The sequence below is a fragment of the Girardinichthys multiradiatus genome, chromosome 18 (assembly GCF_021462225.1).
Source record: "Girardinichthys multiradiatus isolate DD_20200921_A chromosome 18, DD_fGirMul_XY1, whole genome shotgun sequence".
Lineage (NCBI taxonomy): Eukaryota > Metazoa > Chordata > Actinopteri > Cyprinodontiformes > Goodeidae > Girardinichthys > Girardinichthys multiradiatus.
In genome coordinates this window covers 28,179,199-28,200,904 of record NC_061810.1, presented here as the reverse complement: position 1 = coordinate 28,200,904, position 21,706 = coordinate 28,179,199, and the positions used below count along the sequence as shown (strand labels likewise).

Here is a 21,706-nt window from a genome sequence, read left to right as displayed (position 1 = left end):
TGCGGGATAGGGCCATTCTTAACATGTTTGCATCAAACTCCACAAAAACAAAGCACAAAGGCTTGACAAAAATGAAGGTAAAACATAATCATATGTTCCATCATATTGCCAAGTTTGTTGATGATCGCAGCATAATTCCAAATCTAGTGATCATGAATGTGAAAAAATATAGGTCCTATAGAAAAGTTGTTAGTGTAAGGTAACAAATAAAGCTAGAGATGTACAACTAACGTCAAATTGCAGCGGAAGCTTTACTGGGGCGGTACGGTGCCAACAGATTTCTTTTTTACTTTTTAACCAACAGTGATATAAATATCAATCCAAGTGCTAGTGGTATGTTTTCACAGTCAAATAAATCAAATAAAAAAACTTTAGATAGCATAGAAAGTACCCTTTTTTGTTCTTTCCCTTAATTGGAGTAGCTGACTTTGCCAAGTAGGAATATATGGCATCAGTGACCCTAGGTTGGGTGCCAAAGGTATGAAGTCTCTAACTGTCTTGTTGGTATTGTTATTATTACTGATATACCAGTAAGAGCAAGAAATTAGAGAGAAAGCCTCCAACAACTCATAAATGGCCAGATTTATGATTTTTGTCAGGTCTCCAGTAATAGCTTCATCTAAATTATCAACCTGTCTTGTATACTTCACTCAAAAAAATATGATAATCTGATACCACTGTTATGGGAACTCAGTAGTTATTTTTGACCAGGATATGTCCTTTAACATGCAAATGAAGCAAGTTTCTAGGACGTCCTTCTTTCACCTGCCCAACATTGCCAAATTAGAAGCATGCTGTCTAAGAGAACTGCAGAAGAAAATAGTCCATGCTTTTGTCATTTCTAGGCTGAACGCTTGTTGTCTTTTTTTTACCCTCAAGACATCCCACACAACACTCTTTCTTTTGAGAATTAGGAGAGATTTCTAACAGTTTTCACTTTAATCCGCTAACTAAGAACATTCAGAAATTTCACTTAACATTTCACAACTTAACAGTTGTTGGGGCTGTACAGTGGCACAGTTGGTAGCACTGTTGCCTTCTAGCAAGAAGGTCCTGGGTATGACTTCCAGCCAGGGGTCTTTGTGCATGGAATTTGCATGTTCTCCTCGTGCATGCGTGGGTTCTCTGAGGGTACTCCAGCTTCCCCCCACAGTCAAAAAACATGACTGTTAGGTTAATTTGTCTCTCTCAATTGCCCTTAGGTGTGAATTGGTGCGTGCATGGTTGTTTGGCCTTTGTGTCTCTGTGTTGCCCTGCAATAAGCTGGCAACCTGTCCAGGGTGTACCCCGCCTCTCACCCGTAGACCGCTGGAGATAGGCACCAGCTTCCCTACGACCCTGCAAGGAAGAAGCAGGAATAGAAAATGACTGAACGGATGGATGTTAGTTGTTTTCTAAAGACGTTGTCATTTTCATTTACTACTCTTTTCAGGTTGCCAAGACAATTGCCTCTACTGCCAGGACCCATGATTTACACATGTTCAGTCTGCAGCATGGTTGCACAAAGGTGGTTGTTGCTATTAATCTCAGCCTCTGCAAAGTGAAGGATGCTGAGAAAATCCAACCAGCACAGAAATAATATTTTTGGATCAAATCAAATTTGAAAGCAGCTCCGTGGAACAAAGTGCTGCATGTTGTAAAAAATATAGTACTGGGAAATTCTAAATCAGTTATAACACAAAACTGCGATAAATGAAGCATCACCTAAAAACAACAAAAGAAAACAAAACTGAACATGCACAATGAAATCCTCGATATGCTGCTCTACTAAGATTAAAAGGAAGTGAGAAGAATTTGGATTTAAATAATCTGAGCAGCTCTTGTTTAAAAGGGTAGACTGTTACTTAGATTAGAGGCCACCACAGAAAAGACTGTCACCTCTCTTTCAGCTTAAATCAAGGTAAATCCAATAGCAATTGATTTTTCAACCCCAGTGCTCTGGTAAGAACGGGAGGCTTTAAAAGTTCAGCTATGTAAAGTGCTGCCCTTGATATATAAATATTTAAAAAAAAACTTTTAAAAGCAAACAATGAAATTTCAAACCTTACTCTAAAATGTATTGGTGTATTAATACGACTGAACCTTTGCATTCATTTGTACCCTTTGTACATGAGGCTTAAGAGCAATGTGCAAGACATGATAAAGGAGAAGAAAGCTGGATTCTAACGTGTCAAAGCCTGCAGTCAGAAAATCGTTGAGAAATTTATTTAGAAACATTTTTAAAAATCCCATTTAAATTAAGTTTAATTTGCTAGGATTTCTGAAACAGAAAAAGGAAACATAAAAGTTAAGGTTTATTTTATGATCATTTTGAATATTTCCATTTCACTTGATACCAAAAGAATTTGGTACAGGTTTTAATTATTGTGATCTTCTATCACTGCTTTGAATTAAAATACTGTAATAAAGCTGTATAAGGAGTATAAAGATTCTTCTGTTTTTGAAGTATGAGCTGCTTTAAATGTTTTTGACTGAATTATATATATATTTTTCTCAAAATCTGCTATTAATTAGTCTTATGTACCTGTGTGACAAATTTTAATTAACTTATACTCTCTTTATAGTTGCAAAAGCAACTTTTTAAATAGGTCTATACATGTTTATACTTGTAGGACATCTGGTGGTCCCTAATTACAAACAAAGGTTTAATTTCCAGATTGTGTGTAGTGTGAAATTTATGTCTGAAAAGGCTATTTACTCTGTAAATAGGCACAAGCACCTGGCGAGTCATGCACTGAGAGGTAGCTATTTATTTTATATTATTCAGAAGCTAAATATTTCCATTGATTTCAATGCTGCAATCACGAGTGACCATGCTTTGCAGTGTACAAGATCAAACTTACCGATCAATGCTGATGGCACAAAGATTGAGGATGCTTGCTGTACACATCATCACATCAAGGGTGACAAAAATGTCACAGTGGATCTTGCTGAAGCGCCACTCTCCCACTACCTGAAGAAGAAAAACAGGAAGCAATTGCAGTTTATAAAATGTCAGCAAAATGCAAACCCTTTTTATTTTCCAGGTCCTGAAAGGGCTCAAGAAAGTTCTGTTTTTTATTTGCAACAAAATACAACAATTGTTGTTGTATCATTTCCATCCCGGTAACACAAGTGAAAAAAGGTCCAACATGCAACTATCAGAGGAAGGAATAAAGATGGTTAGGAAAGAATATTATGACAAGGCATGTTTGAAATAAAACAGTTTGTTATAAACACTACAATAACGAAGAGCAACATGTTCTGCAGAAAATGTTATAGTGAAGAAAGAGGGCTGTAGATGGGATCCTATCAAGACATTGTTCATTTTGGCAATGCAACCTGTTCTGCATGCCCAATAAAAAAAAAAAAATCATAGCCTATCTTAATGTACATACAAACTGTTCACCGGTATCATGTGACTAGAATTGCACCGCTCAAGGTGGCAGCAGGTTGGAGTAGCTCTGTTACTTTTGATTCTGATTTATTCTTTTTTGGGAACTATTCCTCTTGTGGTGGATACAGTTGATTTTTTTTGGATGACTGTCCACTCCAGTGTCGGATGCTGTGCAGCTTGGAGGATTTTTCTTAATACTTTCTATTTTTGGACATTTGTTATGATGCATTGCCATGGCAACGGGGTTGTTTCTTACAACTGGGAGCAGCTGATTAATATCTCAAAAGCTCAAATAATACTTCAGCTACAACCCCAAATCCCTGATGAGTTGAAAAGGAGACGCCGTGGATGCAGAGCAGGAGCTAAGAGAAGAGAGAGAAGGAGGAAGTTCAAACCATCTCTTCCGTCGATTTTGATGGGCAATGTGAGATCGTTGGGAAACAAGTTGGATGAACTCCAAGCCCTACAAAGGACCCAGCCAGAGTACCGGGCATGCAGTATCATGTGTTTTACTGAGACATGGCTGCAGGATCATATCCCCGACTCCAGCGTCTCTCTGCAGGGCTTTTTAACCATACGAGCAGACAGAGATTTAAAGAGGAGCGGCAAATGTAAAGGAGGTGGACTGGCAGTACTTGTGAACAACAGATGGTGTAATCCAAGACATGTTACTGTGAAGTGTCATCTCTGTAGTCCAGATATTGAACTGTTGGCAGTAAGTTTTTGTCCATATTATTTACCCAGAGAGTTCACCATGTTATTTTGGTAACAGTTTACGTTTCACCTTCCGCTGTTGCTGACACTGCATGTGATGCCATCAGCTCAGTTGTTGCTAAGCTACAGACACAAAACCCCAATGCTTTTGTGGCAATTTCTGGTGATTTTAACCATGCTTCACTCTCTGCTACACTTCCAACATTTCAACAATTTGTCAGCTGCTCTACCAGAGAAAACAAAACATTGGATTTGTTTTATGCAAATGTCAAGGACTCATACATCTCTACAGCATGACCTCCTCTAGGCAAATCAGATCACAATCTTATTTTTCTCTGCTCGAAATATAAGCCCCTTGTTCAGAGACAACCTGTAATAAAGAGGACTGTGAGAAAATGGTCACAGGAAGCTGAAGAAGCTCTGCAAGGTTGCTTTGAGGCTACAGACTGGGACGCACTGTGCCAGCCACATGGAGAGGACATCAATGCCATGACTGAGTGTGTAACCGACTATATAAACTTCTGTGTGGATAACATCATCCCCACCAGAACTGTGAGATGCTTCCCCAATAACAAACCTTGGATCACCAGTGACCTGAAGGACCTGCTTAACAAGAAAAAAAGAGCCTTCAGAGAGGGAGACAGAATTATTGAGGATTATACAGAAGCAACTTAAAGTCAAGATAAGAGACAGCAAGGAGGTGTACAAGAAGAAGCTGGAGGGCAAGCTCCAGCAAAACAATATCAGAGATGTGTGGACAGGTATGAAGAAGATCACAGGCTTCAAGCAGAAAGAAGATCAGACCGATGGAGGTCTGGACAGAGCCAATGAACTGAACACATTCTTCAATAGGTTCAGTTCAGAAACCAGCTTTGCATCCTCCTCTCCTGCTCACAGCCAAACAGACATTCCATCTTCCTTTGACCCACAGGACCCACAGCTGTCCAGTAACACCTCACATTTTTTATCTTCCACCTCAGCCTTTGACCCTTCTGCTTCTACATGTTTGCCTTCAACCATATCAGAAGATGCTGATGCTTCCTTTGCTATCCCCTTCCACCTGTGTGTCTCAAGAAGTCAGGTGAAGAGACAACTGGAGAGACTGAATAGGAATAAGGCTGCAGGTCAAGATCATGTCAGCCCTAGAGTCCTGAAGGCCTGTGCAGAGCAGCTCTGTGGGATTCTGCAGCACCTCTTCAACCTTAGCGTGGCCCAGAAGAAGGTTCTGGTGTTGTGGAAGACCTCCTGTCTTGTTCCAGTACCAAAGAAAACTCACCCATCAGTCCTCAATGACTATAGACCTGTTGCCCTGACATCTCACATCATGAAGGTCCTAAAGAGACTCCTGTTGGCCCACCTGAGTAAGCAAACAGTAAACCATCAGGACCCCCTTCAGTTTGCTTATCGCTGTGGAATTGGAGTTGAAGATGCCATCATACACCTGCTTCAACAAACCCACTGTCATCTGCACAAAGCCAGCAGCACTGTGAGGATCATGTTTTTTGATTTCTCCAGTGCATTTAATACAATCCAACCTGATTTGCTTTGTCAGAAACTCCAGAAGACTCAGGTGGAGACCTCAACAATCTCCTGGATCAAAGACTACCTGACAAACAGACCACAGTTTGTGAGACTGAAGGGTTGTGAGTCTAACCAGGTAGTCAGAAGCACAGGAGCACCACAGGGGACTGTACTCTCACCATTCCTTTTCACTCTGTACACCTCAGACTTCCAGTACAAGACGGACTCTTGTCATCTGCAGAAATACTCGGATGATTCTGCAGTCGTGGGGTGGATCAGAGATGGACAAGAAGCTGAGTACAGGAAGGTGGTGGACCGCTTTGTGGCATGGTGTGGAAACAATCGTCTCATTTTGAACGTGACTAAAACAAAGGAGATGATTGTAGATTTTAAGAGAAACAGGAATAAGTCAAAAACTATTTCTATCATGGGAGAAGAAGTGGAGGTGGTGGAGGAGTATAAATACCTCGGTGTTCACCTGGACAACAGACTAGAGTGGAGATGCAACTGTGAAGCCATCTACAAGAAGGGACAGAGCAGACTGTACTTCTTGAGGAAGCTTAGGTCCTTTGGTGTTTGCAGCAAGATGCTGCATATCTTCTATAAGTCTGTTGTGGAAAGTGTGATCTCTTCTACCATTATCTGCTGGGGAAGCAGCATCAGAGCCAGAGACTTAAAAAAACTCAACAAGCTGATAAAAAAGGCTGGCTCTGTTCTGGGGACTCCTCTGGAACCTCTGGAGATCATTGTGGAAAGAAGGATTCTTCATAAAATGAAGAACTTTATGGAGAACCTTGAGCATCCTCTTCATGAGACTGTTGTACAACAACAGAGTGTCATCAGTCAGAGGCTTCTTCAGATCTGCTGTAAGACGGAGCGCTACAGGAGATCCTTCCTGCCCACAGCCATCAGCATCTACAACGGCTCTTTGAGGAAACCTTCATAATATGAGCAATAACAACATTTAATTTCCCTTTGGGATTAATAAAGTATTTTTGAATTGAATTGAATTGAATTGAATTGACTGGCTCTGTGTTCAGCTGCCTGGAGAGCAGCTGAAACAGTGTTCATTAAATGTTATGGTGTTCAAACCAAACACTACGTTCATGGAGCAGGAGAACAACATCTTCTTTATATTTTATATGCTCGTACTCGTCGTCTTCCGCTTAACTGGGACCGGGTCGCGGGGGCAGCAGACTCAGCAGAGACGCCCAGACGTCCCTCTCTCCAGACACCTCCTCCAGCTCCTCCAGGGGGAGCCCAAGGCGTTCCCAGGCCAGCCGAGAGACATAGTCCCTCCAGCGTGTCCTGGACCGTCCCCTGGGCCTCCTCCCGGTGGGACGTGCCTGGAACACCTCCCGAGGAAGGCGTCCAGGAGGCATCTGGTATAGATGCCCGAGCCACCTCAACTGGCTCCTCTCGATGTGGAGGAGCAGCGGCTCTACTCCGAGCCCCTCCTGGATGGCCGAGCTCCTCACCCTATCTCTAAGGTAGTGCCCGGCCACCCTACGGAGGATGCTCATTTCAGCCGCTTGTATCCGGGATCTCGTTCTTTCGGTCATTACCCAAAGTTCATGGCCATAGGTGAGGGTAGGAACGTAGACCGACCGGTAAATTGAGAGCTTTGCTTTTCGGCTCAGCTCTCTCTTCGCAACAACAGACCGGCACAGCGCCCCCATTACTGTGGCAGCCGCACCGATCCGTCTGTCGATCTCCCGCTCCATTCTTCCCTCACTCGTGAACAAGACCCCGAGATATTTAACTCCTCCACTTGAGGCAGGAACTCCCCTCCAACCTGAAGAGGAAAAGCCACCCTTTTCCGGTCGAGTACCATGGCCTCGGATTTGGAGGAGCTGATCCTCATCCCATCCGCTTCACACTCGGCTGCGAACCGCCACAGCGCATGCTGTAGGTCTTGGCTAGAGGGGGCCAGCAGGACCACGTCATCCGCAAAAAGAAGAGACAAAATCCACTGGTCCCCAAACCAGACCCCCTCCGGCCCTTGGCTGCGTCTAGAAATCCTGTCCATAAAAGTTATGAACAGGACCGGTGACAAAAGGCAGCCCTGCCGGAGTCCAACATGCACCAGGAACAGGTCCGACTTAGTGCCGGCAATGCGGACCAAACTCCTGCTCCGCTTGTACAGGGACCGGATGGCCCCTAATAAAGGGCCCCCGATTCCATACTCCTGGAACACCCCCCACAGGGCATCACAAGGGACACAGTCGAATGCCTTCTCCAGGTCCACAAAACACATGTGAACCGGTTGGGCAAACTCCCATGAACCCTCGAGTACCCTGTAGAGGGTATAGAGCTGGTCCAGTGTTCCACAGCCGGGACGAAAACCACACTGCTCCTCCTGAAGCCGAGGTTCGACTATCGGTCGGACTCTCCTCTCCAATACCCTGGCGTAGGCCTTACAAGGGAGGCTGAGGAGTGTGATCCCCCTGTAGTTGGAACACACCCTCCGGTCCCCCTTCTTATGAAGTGGGACCACCACCCCAGTCTGCCAGTCCAGAGGCACTGTCCCTGACCACCATGCAATGTTGAAGAGGCATGTCAACCATGACAGCCCCACAACATCCAGAGATTTGAGGTACTCAGGGCGGATATCATCCACCCCCGAAGCCTTGCCACCGCGGAGCTTTTTAACCACCTCAGTGACTTCAGCCTGGGTGATGAAAGAGTCCAACCCCGAGTCCCCAGCCTCTGTTTCCACCACGGAATGCGTGATGGCAGGATTGAGGAGATCCTCGAAGTACTCCTTCCACCGCCCGATAATGTCCTCAGTCGAGGTCAGCAGTCTCCCGCCCCCACTATAAACAGTGTTGGCGAAGAACTGCTTCCCCCTCCTGAGGCGCCGGACGGTTTGCCAGAATCGCTTCGAGGCCAACCGGTAGTCCTTCTCCATGGCCCAAGTTTTTTGCCTCTGCCACAGCCTGGGCCGCGGCACGCTTGGCCTCACGATACCCGTCAGCCGCCTCAGCAGTCCCACAAGCCAACTACAGCCGATAGGACTTCTTCTTCAGCTTGACAGTATCCCTTACTGCCGGTGTCCACCACCGGGTTCTGGGATTGCCGCCGCGACAGGCACCGCAGACCTTACGGCCGCAGCTACGGGCAGCAGCATCGACAATAGATGCGGAAAACATGGTCCACTCGGACTCTATGTCTCCAACATCCCCCGGGATCTGGTCGAAGCTCTACCAGAGGTGGGAGTTGAATACATCCCTGGCCGAGGGCTCCGCCAGGCGTTCCCAGCAGACCCTCCCTATGCGCTTGGGCCTGCCAAGTCTGTCCGGCTTTCTCCTCCTCCAGCGGATCCAACTCACCACCAGGTGGTGATCAGTTCACAGCTCAGCCCCTCTCTTCACCCGAGTGTCCAAAACATGCGGCCGAAGGTCTGATGATATGACAACAAAGTCGATCATCGACCTCCTGCCTAGGGTGTCCTGGTGCCAAGTGCACTGATGGACACCCTTATGTTTGAACATGGTGTTCGTTATGGACAATCCGTGACTAGCACAGAAGTCCAATAACAAAACACCACTCGGATTCAGATCGGGGAGGATCTCCTCAATCCTGCCATCACGCATTCCCTGGTGGAAACAGAGGCTGGGGACTCGGGGTTGGACTCTTTCATCACCCAGGCTGAAGTCACCGAGGTGGTTAAAAAGCTCTGCAGTGGCAGGGCATCGGGGTTGGATGAGATCCGCCCTGAGTACCTCAAGTCTTTGGATGTTGTGGGGCTGTCATGGTTGACACGCCTCTTCAACATTGCGTGGCGGATGCGGACAGTGCCTCTGGACTGGCAGACTGGGGTGGTGGTCCCCCTACATAAGAAGGGTGACCAGAGGGTGTGTTGCAACTACAGGGGGATCACACTCCTCAGCCTCCCTTGTAAGGCCTGCGCCAGGGTATTGGAAAGGAGAGTCCGGCCGATAGTCGAACCCTGGCTTAAGGAGGAGCAGTGTGGTTTTCGTCCCCGCCGTGGAACACTGGACCGGCTCTATACCCTCTACAGGGTACTCGAGGGTTCATGGGAGTTTTGTGGACCTGGAGAAAGCATTTGACTGTGCCCCTCGTGATGCCCTGTGGGGGGTGCTCCAGGAGTATGGAATCGGGGGCCCTTTACTAGGGGCCATCCGGTCTCTGTACAAGAAGAGCAGGAGTTTGGTTCGCATTGCCGGCACTAAGTCGGACCTGTTCCCGGTGCATGTTGGACTCCGGCAGGACTGCCCTTTGTCACCGGTCCTGTTCATAACTTTTATGGACAGGATTTCTAGGCGCAACCAAGGGCCGGAGGGCGTCTGGTTTGGGAACCAGAGGATTTTGTCTCTTCTTTTTGCAGATGACATGGTCCTGCTGGCCCCGTCTAGCCAAGACCTACAGCACGCACTTGGGCGGTTCGCAACCGAGTGTGAAGCGGCAGGGATGAAAATCAGCTCCTCCAAGTTTCTGGTTCCCGGCCAGAAAAGGGTGGCTTGTCCTCTTCAGGTTGGAGGGGAGTTCCTGCCTCAAGTGGAGGAGTTTAAGTATCTCGGGGTCTTGTTCATGAGTGAGGGAAGAATGGAGCGGGAGATCGACAGACGGATCGGTGCGGCTGCCAAAGTAATGGGGGCGCTGTGCCGGTCCGTTGTGGTGAAGAGAGAGCTGAGCCAAAAAGCAAAGCTCTCAATTTACCGGTCGGTCTACGTTCCTACCCTCACCTATGGCCATGAACTTTGGGTAATGACCGAAAGAACGAGATCCCGGATACAAGCGGCTGAAATGAGCTTCCTCCGTAGGGTGGCCGGGCACTCCCTTAGAGATAGGGTGAGGAGCTTGGCCATCCGGGAGGGGAGAGCTGCTACTCCTCCACATCGAGAGAAGAAAGTTGAGGTGCCTCGGGCATCTATACTGGATGCCTCTTGGACGCCTTCCTCTGGAGGTGTTTTAGGCACGTCCCACCGGGAGGAGGCCCAGGGGACGGCCCAGGACACGCTGGAGGGACTATGTCTCTTGGGAACGCCTTGGGCTCCCCCCGGAGGAGCTGGAGGAGGTGTCTGGGGAGAGGGACATCTGGGCATCTCTGCTGAGTCTGCTGCCCCAGCGACCCGGTCCCGGATAAGCGGAAGACGACGAGTACGAGTAATTATACAGCTACCTTTCAGATAATGCTAGTCACATTATAGCAACTAGTTTACCCTACTTAACCTAATTTGAAGCTGACCACCAAAAACGTCTGTTAGGATAAAATACCTGTCACTGACCTGGAAGACCTAAAACATTATTGAGTGAGAAAAGTGCTACACAATCACAAAGCTAAAGTAGACCATTTAATACTAATGAAACATTAGAAAGGTGCTATTTTAATGTACACTATATAAATGGAATTGATTTAATGAAGTACCATAGTGGGGCCTGGTATTTCTCTAAATTGACTTATCATGGTATCTGGGGGCAAAATATTCTGCTCAGGGTAAACCCTAGAAAACCTGATCCCTAAAATATTATTTATTTATTTATAGACATGAAAAACTTGAACTTGTTTACATTAGGGTCCTAAAGTTAGACAGGTCACACACAATTACTCAAATTTGATATGTTTAGTAGTGGCAAAGTACATAAAATATCTTGATACAGTCACTAAATACTCTTAAGACTTTTAATAGTTGGCCAGACATAATTATCCTGAGGGCCCTTAGTTTCCCAAAAGCTGCACTTTGAAACCCCTTTGTTTTATATTGTATATTATATTGAATGTCTTTGTTTCCTCAAATGATGATGCTTGAGTTGTACTATTGCAGAAAAAAAAATCGAATGTTAAATAACTTCTTCATCCTTACAAATCCATACACATCTTAAGTGTTCGTGGTATAGTTATCCTACAACATACATTACAGTCTGTCTTTACAGATGGCTTTCTCTCATTAACAAGATTGCAAACTATTTATATCTATACCAGAGTTGGTCGCCATGGTTCAGTCAGCTGATGAAACCAACATCACCGGTGATGTTCTGACAGCTCAGATTACGCCCACCCCAGCTGGCACAAAATCCTACCTGCTTCCTCCTACAGCTGTTTAAAGGGTAACAGGGATGTGAGAGTCACGGGGCACCTCCTGTCTCTCTGTAGATGATTAATCTTTGCCTCGATGCTCTGTTTTCATAAAATTGAGATCCATTATTTAAAAGCTTTATACTGCGTCTTGTGGCATTACACTATAGAGAACAATCAGACCAAGCTATGACTGCCTCACACATCTCAAAAGGCTCCTCTGTTCTCTGAATTTTTACAATCCTTTGCACTTGACATTTGCCTTCTGTGCATCTCAAAACAATCATAATGTCCTCTGCATTGATTTAGACTTCAATTTCCTGCCATCACCTGGATTTCTGCTCTGGAACAACAGTACATATTACTGTCCAGTTCTCTCAAAACCCCTTCAACTGAGCTGTTTAATTTTAAATTCTCATGAGTGGTAGAGCACAAAACCATTTGAATATTTACAACAAAAAATCTCAAAAGAGCTAATAGCTTGGTTATAGATAGCGAAATTGTAATAATAAAGAAATGATTTAAACATTGCATTTCCAGTGGAAAGTAATCAAATTTGCTATGGCTATGTATGGTTCTAAATGTACCAGTTTTTTCATTTAATTAAAAAATACGTTGATATAGAAAATTGTGTGAAAATGGCTGTAAGGCTTTAGAAATGTGTCTCCTGCAATTACAATAAAATTAACCATCCCACTCTTCCATCTACTGGACAGATCTGCCTTGCAGGCAATATAATATTTAAACAGTTCTAATATTACAAAGTCTTTTAGATGTCGGCGCATTAGATTGAAGAAATCAAACTACTAAAAATGTTATTTAAAATCTGGCATACATAAAATCTGTATACTTCGCAGCACAACAACAAATATGCTGGATGTATTAAAATGTTGCTGTCTGTAGCAGTTCGTTTATGGGTTACATATTCTGACTACATATAAGACTTTTTCAACTACTGCATCCTTTGGCACCTATGGTAAAGATCTATAAAAAAGTCTTTAAATAAATAATCTTCTATTGCAGTGGCATAATCTCAAACTGAAAAATCCAAACCTTAATTTGGTATACCAGTTGAGTAGAGAAAATGATTTACCTTTAGAAATGTTTTTTACCAAAATAGTTTGGTGTAGCACAATTAGCAGCAATTAGTGGGTTATTTAGGTTGGTCAGAGTGTCAAGAAACGTAGAGTTCTCTTATTTCCTGTTTACCAGTGATAAAAACATCTTATGAGCCTAATTCACCTAACCATTCAACAAAATGGGAAAGACAGATGAGTGTTGATCTTTTTATACAGTATATATTAATCTGCCAGCATAGATTAGGCATCCCTTTAAAAAGTTCAGGATTTTGTATTCAAAACAAACCTGTAGAGAATTGCAGCAAACACTGGTCTTGGAGTCACCAAGGGTCGATAAGAACTATTTAATTTATCAGGGGTGCCAATATTTGTGGGGGGGGTGTTGTAAATGGTTTTTATCACTTGAAAACAAATGTGAAGTATGTTAAGTCGACAAAAAATATTGCGTTCAACTTAAATACCCTACATTTACAATGTGCATTTAATTTCTCATGGTTGTTTTATTTTACTTTTTGAACACCAAATAAAGAATATGTTAGCATGCTGGGAAAATACCCTTTTTAGACCGAGTAACCAAGGATTAATAGTGTTTGTTTCCCGTTAGCTGCTGAGATATCACTGGCAGTTTAGAAAGATTTTACCCTCTACAGCAGAATTCAATTTCAATTCAATTCAATTCAGTTTTATTTATATAGCGCCAATTCACAACACATGTTCTCTCAAGGCACTTCACAACAGTCAGGTACATACGATTCAATTAATCCTAACCATTGAACAGTGCAGTCAAAGTTATTTATTTATTCAAATTGGATAAAAAGTTTTTCTATCTAAGGAAAACCAGCAGATTGCATCCAGTCAGTGACTTGCAGCATTCCCTCCTCCCGGATGAGCACGTAGAGACAGTGGACAGTCACCGGCGTTGACTTTTCAGCAATCCCTCATACTGAGCATGCATGTAGCGACAGTGGAGAGGAAAAACTCCCTTTTAACAGGAAGAAACCTCCAGCAGAACCAGGCTCAGTGTGAGCGGCCATCTGCCACGACCGACTGGGGGTTAGAGAGAACAGAGCAGAGACATGTGTTTACTAATTAGATATTGAGAATTCAAACTGACATTAGATGTGCACTTTTCCTTTTTAAATGTTTGTCCAGCTGTTTGTTCAGCATGCCAGCTGGCAGAAAAAGACATGTTAATGAGACTTTAACAGGAAATCTATTCAAAGTCACTGCTTTTAATCAAATAGTCAATGTAGTTGTATGTCTTTGAATACTAATTTCAAAACTTTATTCAAATATGCATGAAGGAATAAAATTGCATATATGGAAGGTACTTCTTTATTTGAAAAGACACTTTAAGAACTGGTTGATAACAGCAGTTTCTCACTTGAATCAAAATTGCTTGCTAGGCTCTAAAGCCAGAAAAACTATTTTGGGTTTTGAGTTAGGCTTAAGATGTTACAGCCCACTGCACATCCACACTGTTTGTTGTCCACTTCAAACTCAGCCTGTCGACTTCACATTGGATTCTGCCACACAAAAAAGGCTTTTTGAGGCCTTTCTAGGAAATACATATCTGAAACGTCCATGTTTCAAAACAATACTTGTACGCAGTTAGATGTATCTCTTGTAATACCACAGTTTTATGAGGTACTATACCTTTTGAGCTATGACAAAAATGAAAGATTTGTTTGTTTTTCTACAGGAGGCTTGTGGGACAAATTAGGCACCGTGACACATCCAGGTCTTCTGTTTCCGACATAACACAAACCTAAAGCACATCTAGGATTTACAGTTGTTTTAGGAAAACACCTTTGACAGTTGAGGGAGCACATCTAAATATAATCTCCTGCTGACACATTAACAACAAGCAACGTGACTTTGGACACAACAGTAAAATACCATTTGCAACAATGAGGCAAAAGGATGTTGCAAGAGAAAAGAGTTATATTTTCTTATGTAAATACTTTATTTATCCACCACAGGGGAAAATTAGGTGTTCCACAGCAACATATTCATTCATATATACATAAAAACACAACCACAGACCTTGTCAGTTGCATATACCTAAAAAAATGACAAGGGAAGTTTGCTGATGGTATCTAGGGTAATTTATTGGTCTGTCTGGCTCTAAGATGTGATATTTTCATTCACCTGTGTAGGTGCAAAAGGTAAAAGAATAACATCCTTTGCTGCTCTTGATCCTCACAGTGACTTTTGAGCATCAATTATCAAAGAGAGGAGGATTAAATGATAATATAAAATCTATAAAATCCGATGTCTTTGTCCTGCTCACATGACATACTTCAGTGAAAAAGATCGACACTGATGCTCAGAGAGGCCAAAAACCACAGCTTTAAAAAGTTGTGGATTGCAAACCAATGACATTTTTTAGTAATACTGTTGGGACCACAGCCATGGGTACAAAATGAAAGGCCAGTGAGAATTTGTCTGGAACTTTCAAAATAATTAACCATTAACCTACTTCCAGCACAGCCAGGACAAGGGGTAACAGCGGACTTCCCGTGACGTCACTGTCTGAATAAAAACCCTGCTTTTGCAACAAACTGACCTCTTCCATGCAGGTCCCCAGCGGAACTGGAAGGAGAGACACAGCACGCTAACATCTCTTTGCTGGCAAACAGACATAACTCTTCAAACTGGATCCAAGAGTGTCATACGATCACGCGATCCTATGCACTAAGTTAAGTAGAAATTAATTGCTGTTTGTGTATCCGGTATTCATTCATGAACGGGGGTAATTAAGGTACGAGCGTTGTTTGACTTTTCTCTCTGAGGTCTACAGAAGCAAACTGTGTTCCAGAGAGTTCCCAGCAGAGACCCTGTTTCTACAACGCCGAGGGAAGCAGTTTTTTCCGGTCTGAAGGAAGGACAACGGGACCTCATCACCGTGGTTACAGCAGTGACATGCAGTTTGCCCGGCCGACAGAGCGAGCCGCCCGACCCCACAGCTACGGAGGTTAGCTGCAAGTTAACCCTGAGTCCACTGTGGAAGCTTTTCTCAACTTTGTCGCCCCGGACAACTTTTCCTCAACACGATTCACGTAAGAGGTAGTGTTGGGCAGAGAGAAGTAGTTTAGAGTGAAATAATCTAAACATTTTTCGTTTTATGACGTTTGGTTTTGTTGTGTTGAAAACCATCTTAGTGCTAGCAGATTATCTGCTCAGCACATGTGCTCAGTTTATGTGTTCTGTGTTTTTAAAGTTAAGACAAACTTTATTTACAAGTTGATTTTAAACACAGATGATCGACCGTAACGTGCCGTCCATGCTTATGCATTTTAACCCTTTTATTAATGGTATTTTAAAGGTATATGTTTGATTCTGATGATAAGCTATAAGCATCTTTTGTTAGCTTCAACCGCTAACAGCTAAGAACACGTGCTTGCCTACTAAAGATAATTTACCCAAAAAAGGTTGTTAGTTTTCAATCTAGGAAATAATATTTCCCTAAATATTAGTTTACTAAACTTGATAACTAAGTAAACACCATTAAGTCCAGTTTCTCCAGAAAGATTTGGTTCTTATTAAAAATAATATTTCCTTAAATATTATTTTAATATTTCCTTAATAATATTTCTTTAAATATTATTTTAATGATTAAAGGCAGCTAATTAAACACCGTTGAGAATTGGTCATCCAGAAGGTTGGTTTTATTCAGCAAATCATTCTTTAAAATATAATTTTATTAAAATAATATTTTATCTGATCTTGCATTGTGAATGGTTGTTGAAAGATATGCCAATTATTGCCTAAGTTAGTCCCAAGACTAACTTAACTTCAATTCCAGATTCTTCAAGATAATCCTTGGTTCTCAAGCATGGTAATATTGCATCACTTCTTTGGTCATGGTTTTCAATCATCTTTAATCAACTTGTTTATATTGTACATAGCTCATTAGTCTTCCTTATTCTTTAATTCTGCTTGGTAGTTTAGTTGGATTGTTTTAGCATAGTAAAGAGTTTGTTGATTGAAATATGTTTGATTTGAGTTGACCTATTTTTGTTAATAAATTCTTGTATTTTAAGAAATTGTGTGAATTCATTCCGTGTGTGGAGAGTTTTGCTGTTCAATAATACCACCGCCTTATTGGGCTGGTATTCACAGGACAACCCTTAATAGAATAATAATAAATAATAAAATATTAAAGTATTAATATTAAATATAAAATAATATATTCATGTTCATAATCACAACAATACCAATGCTACCAGATTTAAACTCTTTAAAAGGGATGCAACATGCAGTGCAAGGGTTTCCGTGGTCACATGCAGCATCAAATTGTGCTGCACCATCCCCACCAGTTGTTGCACGATGTCAGTCACAGCTGTGTTTCATGAATAAATAAATTTTCTGAAGTTTTTCTACAATAAAGCAATTTGAATTTAGCTTTTTTGGAACAATATCATAGAGTAACCCATTTATGTTTTAAATGTGATACTGTTTTGAAACAAACATTGACGAGCAAAAATAGTTAGGATGTCTTACTTGAAGGCTTAGCAATAGCAACCCCTCTTACTAAGAAAGATTTTGCAAAGGTCTATGTACATCAAGGACTTTTTAAACATCTGAACATACGTTGAATAGGTCTTGAGGTCTTTTTTTAATCTAAAAATATATTTCTAAACATAAAATTGGTTGCCTTTTTTTAGCTATTGTTAGAATGAGCATGATAAATTAAATTTCATATCAGTGTTGACTCATTTGAGATATGTTTAAAATTTCTGCGTATCATTGTTCTGACTCTGACCTACATTAATTAGCATTCTATGACTAAGAGGCAATGTAGCATGATCGACACATTGGTACAAAGGTCTATGACAAAATAAATGTTTAATAGCAAATGATTTTCGAATAACTTTCCCTAAATCTTATATGAGCAGCTTATGCCCTATGCGTAAAAATTAAGCCATAACTTAAAAAAACACAGAGCAGACCTCTAAACATATTTTTATATTGCTGTAATAATCATAAACATAGCAGGAGGATATGTTTATAGCCAAAGCCATCAATCTGCTCTATCAAACACCTCCCAGTCGCAAATTGAAATTGTAATTGCATATCAATCACAGTTACTGACAGCAGCAAGCTGGTGCCCTTAAATAGCCCTACTATCAGTAAAATGTGTGTCACAAATGCAAGTATGGAAAATTCAAATGAGGATCTAAACCCAGAGGTACGTGGATGTAGGAGATAATAAATGTTTTATGCACATAAAGTGCTGCAGGGACAGAGAGTTCAAAGAGCAAACAACAAACTAACACTTAACTCTAGGGAAAATCTGACAACTCCAGCAAGAAGACAGTGCAACGTTGTAACTGAAAAGCATATATGTACTGAGGATGGTAATGACAAATACACTGAAGGTGGAATTACAGTTGAAAATACAGAATATAAATGTGAGTAAATTCAGCACCAGTAAATGTTACATATAAAGGGGGATCGTGTGTCTGTGATTATGAGATATAGAATAAATCCACATAGAAATGGTAATGTAAATAAATTTTTATTTTCTCAAAGAACTCACGTAACAACTGCCCTGTGGGTCAAGTATTACAAGAAATGCCATTTATGTAAGTGTATTTCTGCTAATTCAGATCACGCATAATTTTCCTTCCATGGGCTCCAAGAATCCATCACACATGAAAAAAGCAAAAACTGGTAATTAATGCAAATCTAGCATTTAATAATAAAGGGCAAGTTAAATGCCCTGCCCACCCTCTGTGACTAAGTTATGCTGAAACATTATTAACACAAGAACCTCGGTCACAGACATGGTCAGTGACACCAGAATAAAAATGCCTGCAAATGATAAAAAAAAAAAAACAAAAAAAAACAGCAAGGGGTAAAAAAGGATGGTCTTTGCTCCAGTAAGTAACAGATAAACACATAATTCTACAGAACACAAAACTGAAGTTTGTTTGAGGGCAAAAACATTTTAAAACACGTTTGTAATGGAAGAATTCTGTTCTGCAGAAATTAAATGAAGCATAAAATATCAACATCTTATTATTCAGTTCAATTCAGTTTTATTTATATAGCGCCAATTCACAACACATGTTGTCTCAAGGCACTTCACAACAGTCAGGTACATACATTCCAATTAATCCTAACCACTGAACAGTGCAGTCAAAGTTAGTTATGTATTCAAATTGGATAAAAAGTTTTTCTGTCTAAGGAAACCCAGCAGTGGTATAATTTATACCACAAAATTATGCAATCAGGAGTCCTTATTTCCATTACTACAAAACCATCTTGCATTGATTTATACCAGAAAAACTGCACCTAGTGCAATCCTCTGCAAATTAGAAGGAGGTCTGATTGTCTAAGAGGGACCAAAATCAAATGACCATCCTATTTGGCTGGTCTACTGATACAGTCAGAATCACCTAGATCTTAACCCGTTCAAGACTGTGGAGATAATGGACGACCTCTAGCAAAATCCCCCAACACTGCATCCCCTCACTATCTTTAACAACACTGTGTTGACTGTGGATCACTTCTGGTTCCAAGGAACCACCCTCAGGACCTGAGATGGTCTTCACAAAGACACATAGACAAATGAAGGCCCAGCAGAGACTGGACTTCCTGCAGCAACTCAAGAAGTACAACCTTCCCCAGGAGCTGCTGGTCATCTTCGACACTGCCATTATTCAGTCTGTCCTGTGTTTGCTCATCACTGCGTGGTTTGGCTCATTCACAAAACAGGAGAAGTCTAGACTGCAACAAATAATTAGGTCTGCAGAGAGAGTCATTGCAACTGACTTTCCCTATATCTAAGGACTTGTACAGGTCTAGGGCCAGGAAAAGGGCCGCTAACATCTCTGCTGCCTCCACATACTCTGGACACAGACTTTTTAAACTTCTACTTTTTGGTCAGTAATACAGAGTGTTAGTTTTCCCCCCAGGCTGTCTCTCTGATGAACACCATGCACATCTCACAGCCAGAGTAGTCAGCTCTGCTGTGAAACAAAATAAGCATATTGCACTATCACAACCTGCCTTTCTTTTTTCTTACATGTATATAAAAATTGGTATTTAAATTGGTATTCAAAAGTATTAATTAAATATTAATAAATACTTTTAAATACTATTAACTATAAGTAGCATGTTTTTTTTTTTATCAAAGAACAAATAGAGTATAAGTATTTTCTTTCAGAAAACTTGCAATCATCAGAAATAGATATGAATTTTTTTCTTGAAGTGGCTCAAAAGATTAAATGAGAAAAACAAAAACAAAAAATGATGTTTCTTGTCAGAGTTGCTTTGTCAGTGTCATCAGTTTTCTAGCTGCTTTGACCCACATGCAGAAATACACTCAGGAAACAGGAAAGGTTTAATAAGTTTATTAAGAAGTGTAAGAATACTGGGAACTGGAACTCGCCGAGTTGAAGACTTGAAGATCTGCCAGAGAGGGGGAAAGTTGGATGAAAACTCTGGGATTGTGTGATGTGAGTGAATTGGTCCAGGTAATCCTGTCTTGCTTGCTCTTGAAATGAAGGTGGCACCAGGTGGGTCTTTCTTGGAGGGTGAGCACGGTGGAGGGTGAGCTAGGTTCGTTTGCAGGGTAGCCCGAGGAGCCTTGGAACCAGAGCGTAGCCAACTGAGAAGATAATCCAGGAAGTTCTCTTGGAAAGAGGGAATCTGGGTTGTCTCCATAAGCAGACTGGAGACTGAAGCTCTGGACTAAAGATAGAAGGATTCGCGATGACAGGTTTGACTTGAGAAACATGGGGGCTAATACAGAGACTCGAGGGAAGCTTTAAGCGGACAGCTGAGGGGCTGATGACTGCCTCGATCTCGTAAGGGCCGATGAACCTGGCGTTGAGTTTCCTGGACATTGATTTAAGAGGAATGTCACGTGACGAAAGCCAAACCTTTTGGCCAGGTTGATATTTAGAAGCTGGAACCCGTCTCTTGTCCACAAATCTCTTGTTCTGTGCTGCAGTGTATTCAAGGGCTTGTGAGGTGGCTGTCCAGATGTGCTTGCATCTACGTATGTGGTGACGTACTGACGCGACAGAGATATCCTTTTCATCGGCGGGAAACAAGGGTGGTTGGTAGCCCATCCAGTGGATCAGGCGGGACCGGATAGTTAATGGGACGTATGTCCGATTTGGGTGTCCAGTTCCGGGGTCTGATTCAGCTCTGAGGCCCCAGGATACCAAGTCCTCTATATCCCACGTAAGGGCTCCAATAACGCAGCTTGGAGGCAGGATGGGAGCCGGTTCCTTGTTTGAGCCGTCTGGGGAGAAATGTCGAGAAAGGACATCAGGCTTTATATTCTTATAGCCAGGCCTGTAGGAGATTAAAATATTAAAAGGGGAAAAGTAAAGGGACCAACGAGACCTGCGAGGATTAATACGTTTCGCTGCTTGAAGGTAGGCTAGGTTTTTATGATCTGTCCACACCACAACTGGGTGTTCAGCGCCCTCCAGCCAGTGATATGACGTGATATGTTATAAAGCCTACTGGAGGGCAGGGGAGCCCCAGGGAGAAGGTTTATGGTGCAGTCATAAGGTCTGTGAGGGGGTAAAGACAGAGCTTTGGTCTTACTGAAGACCTGTTTTAAGTTCTTGTACTCTTCAGGGACTGATGATAAATCTGGGTACTCAGCTGCTCCAGGATCAGATTCAGGTTTCTTGGGAAAAATGGCAGAATGTAAACAGGATGAGAGGCAGCTAGTGGACCAGGAGCTTATTGAGAGTTAGACCAATTAAGGAGTGGAATGTGTTTCTGGAGCCTGGGAAATCCTAACACTAGGGGGTTCTGAGAAGTGGGAAACATGAAGAAGGACATGATTTCATGAAGATTACCTGAGATTATTAATTCTAGAGGTTTGGTCTTGTGTGTGATGTATTGCAGGCTCTTACCGTCAATGCTGAAACTAGGTGTGGGAACGGAAGTGGTCGGGTGTCAATCTGAGTCTGCCCTACCGGATGTTAGTCGATTAAATTC

The 21,706-nt window shown here is 42.2% G+C and overlaps 1 protein-coding gene across 1 annotated transcript in view; it reads right to left on the bottom strand.

Annotated features, from left to right (window-relative positions):
* Positions 1-21,706, bottom strand: part of drd2a (dopamine receptor D2a) — a 108,171-nt gene that overhangs the window by 30,018 nt on the left and 56,447 nt on the right. The window contains exon 3 of the mRNA XM_047390678.1: positions 2,844-2,953. Within this exon, the coding sequence (XP_047246634.1) occupies positions 2,844-2,953 (110 nt within the window). The remainder of the gene's footprint in view (positions 1-2,843; positions 2,954-21,706) is intronic.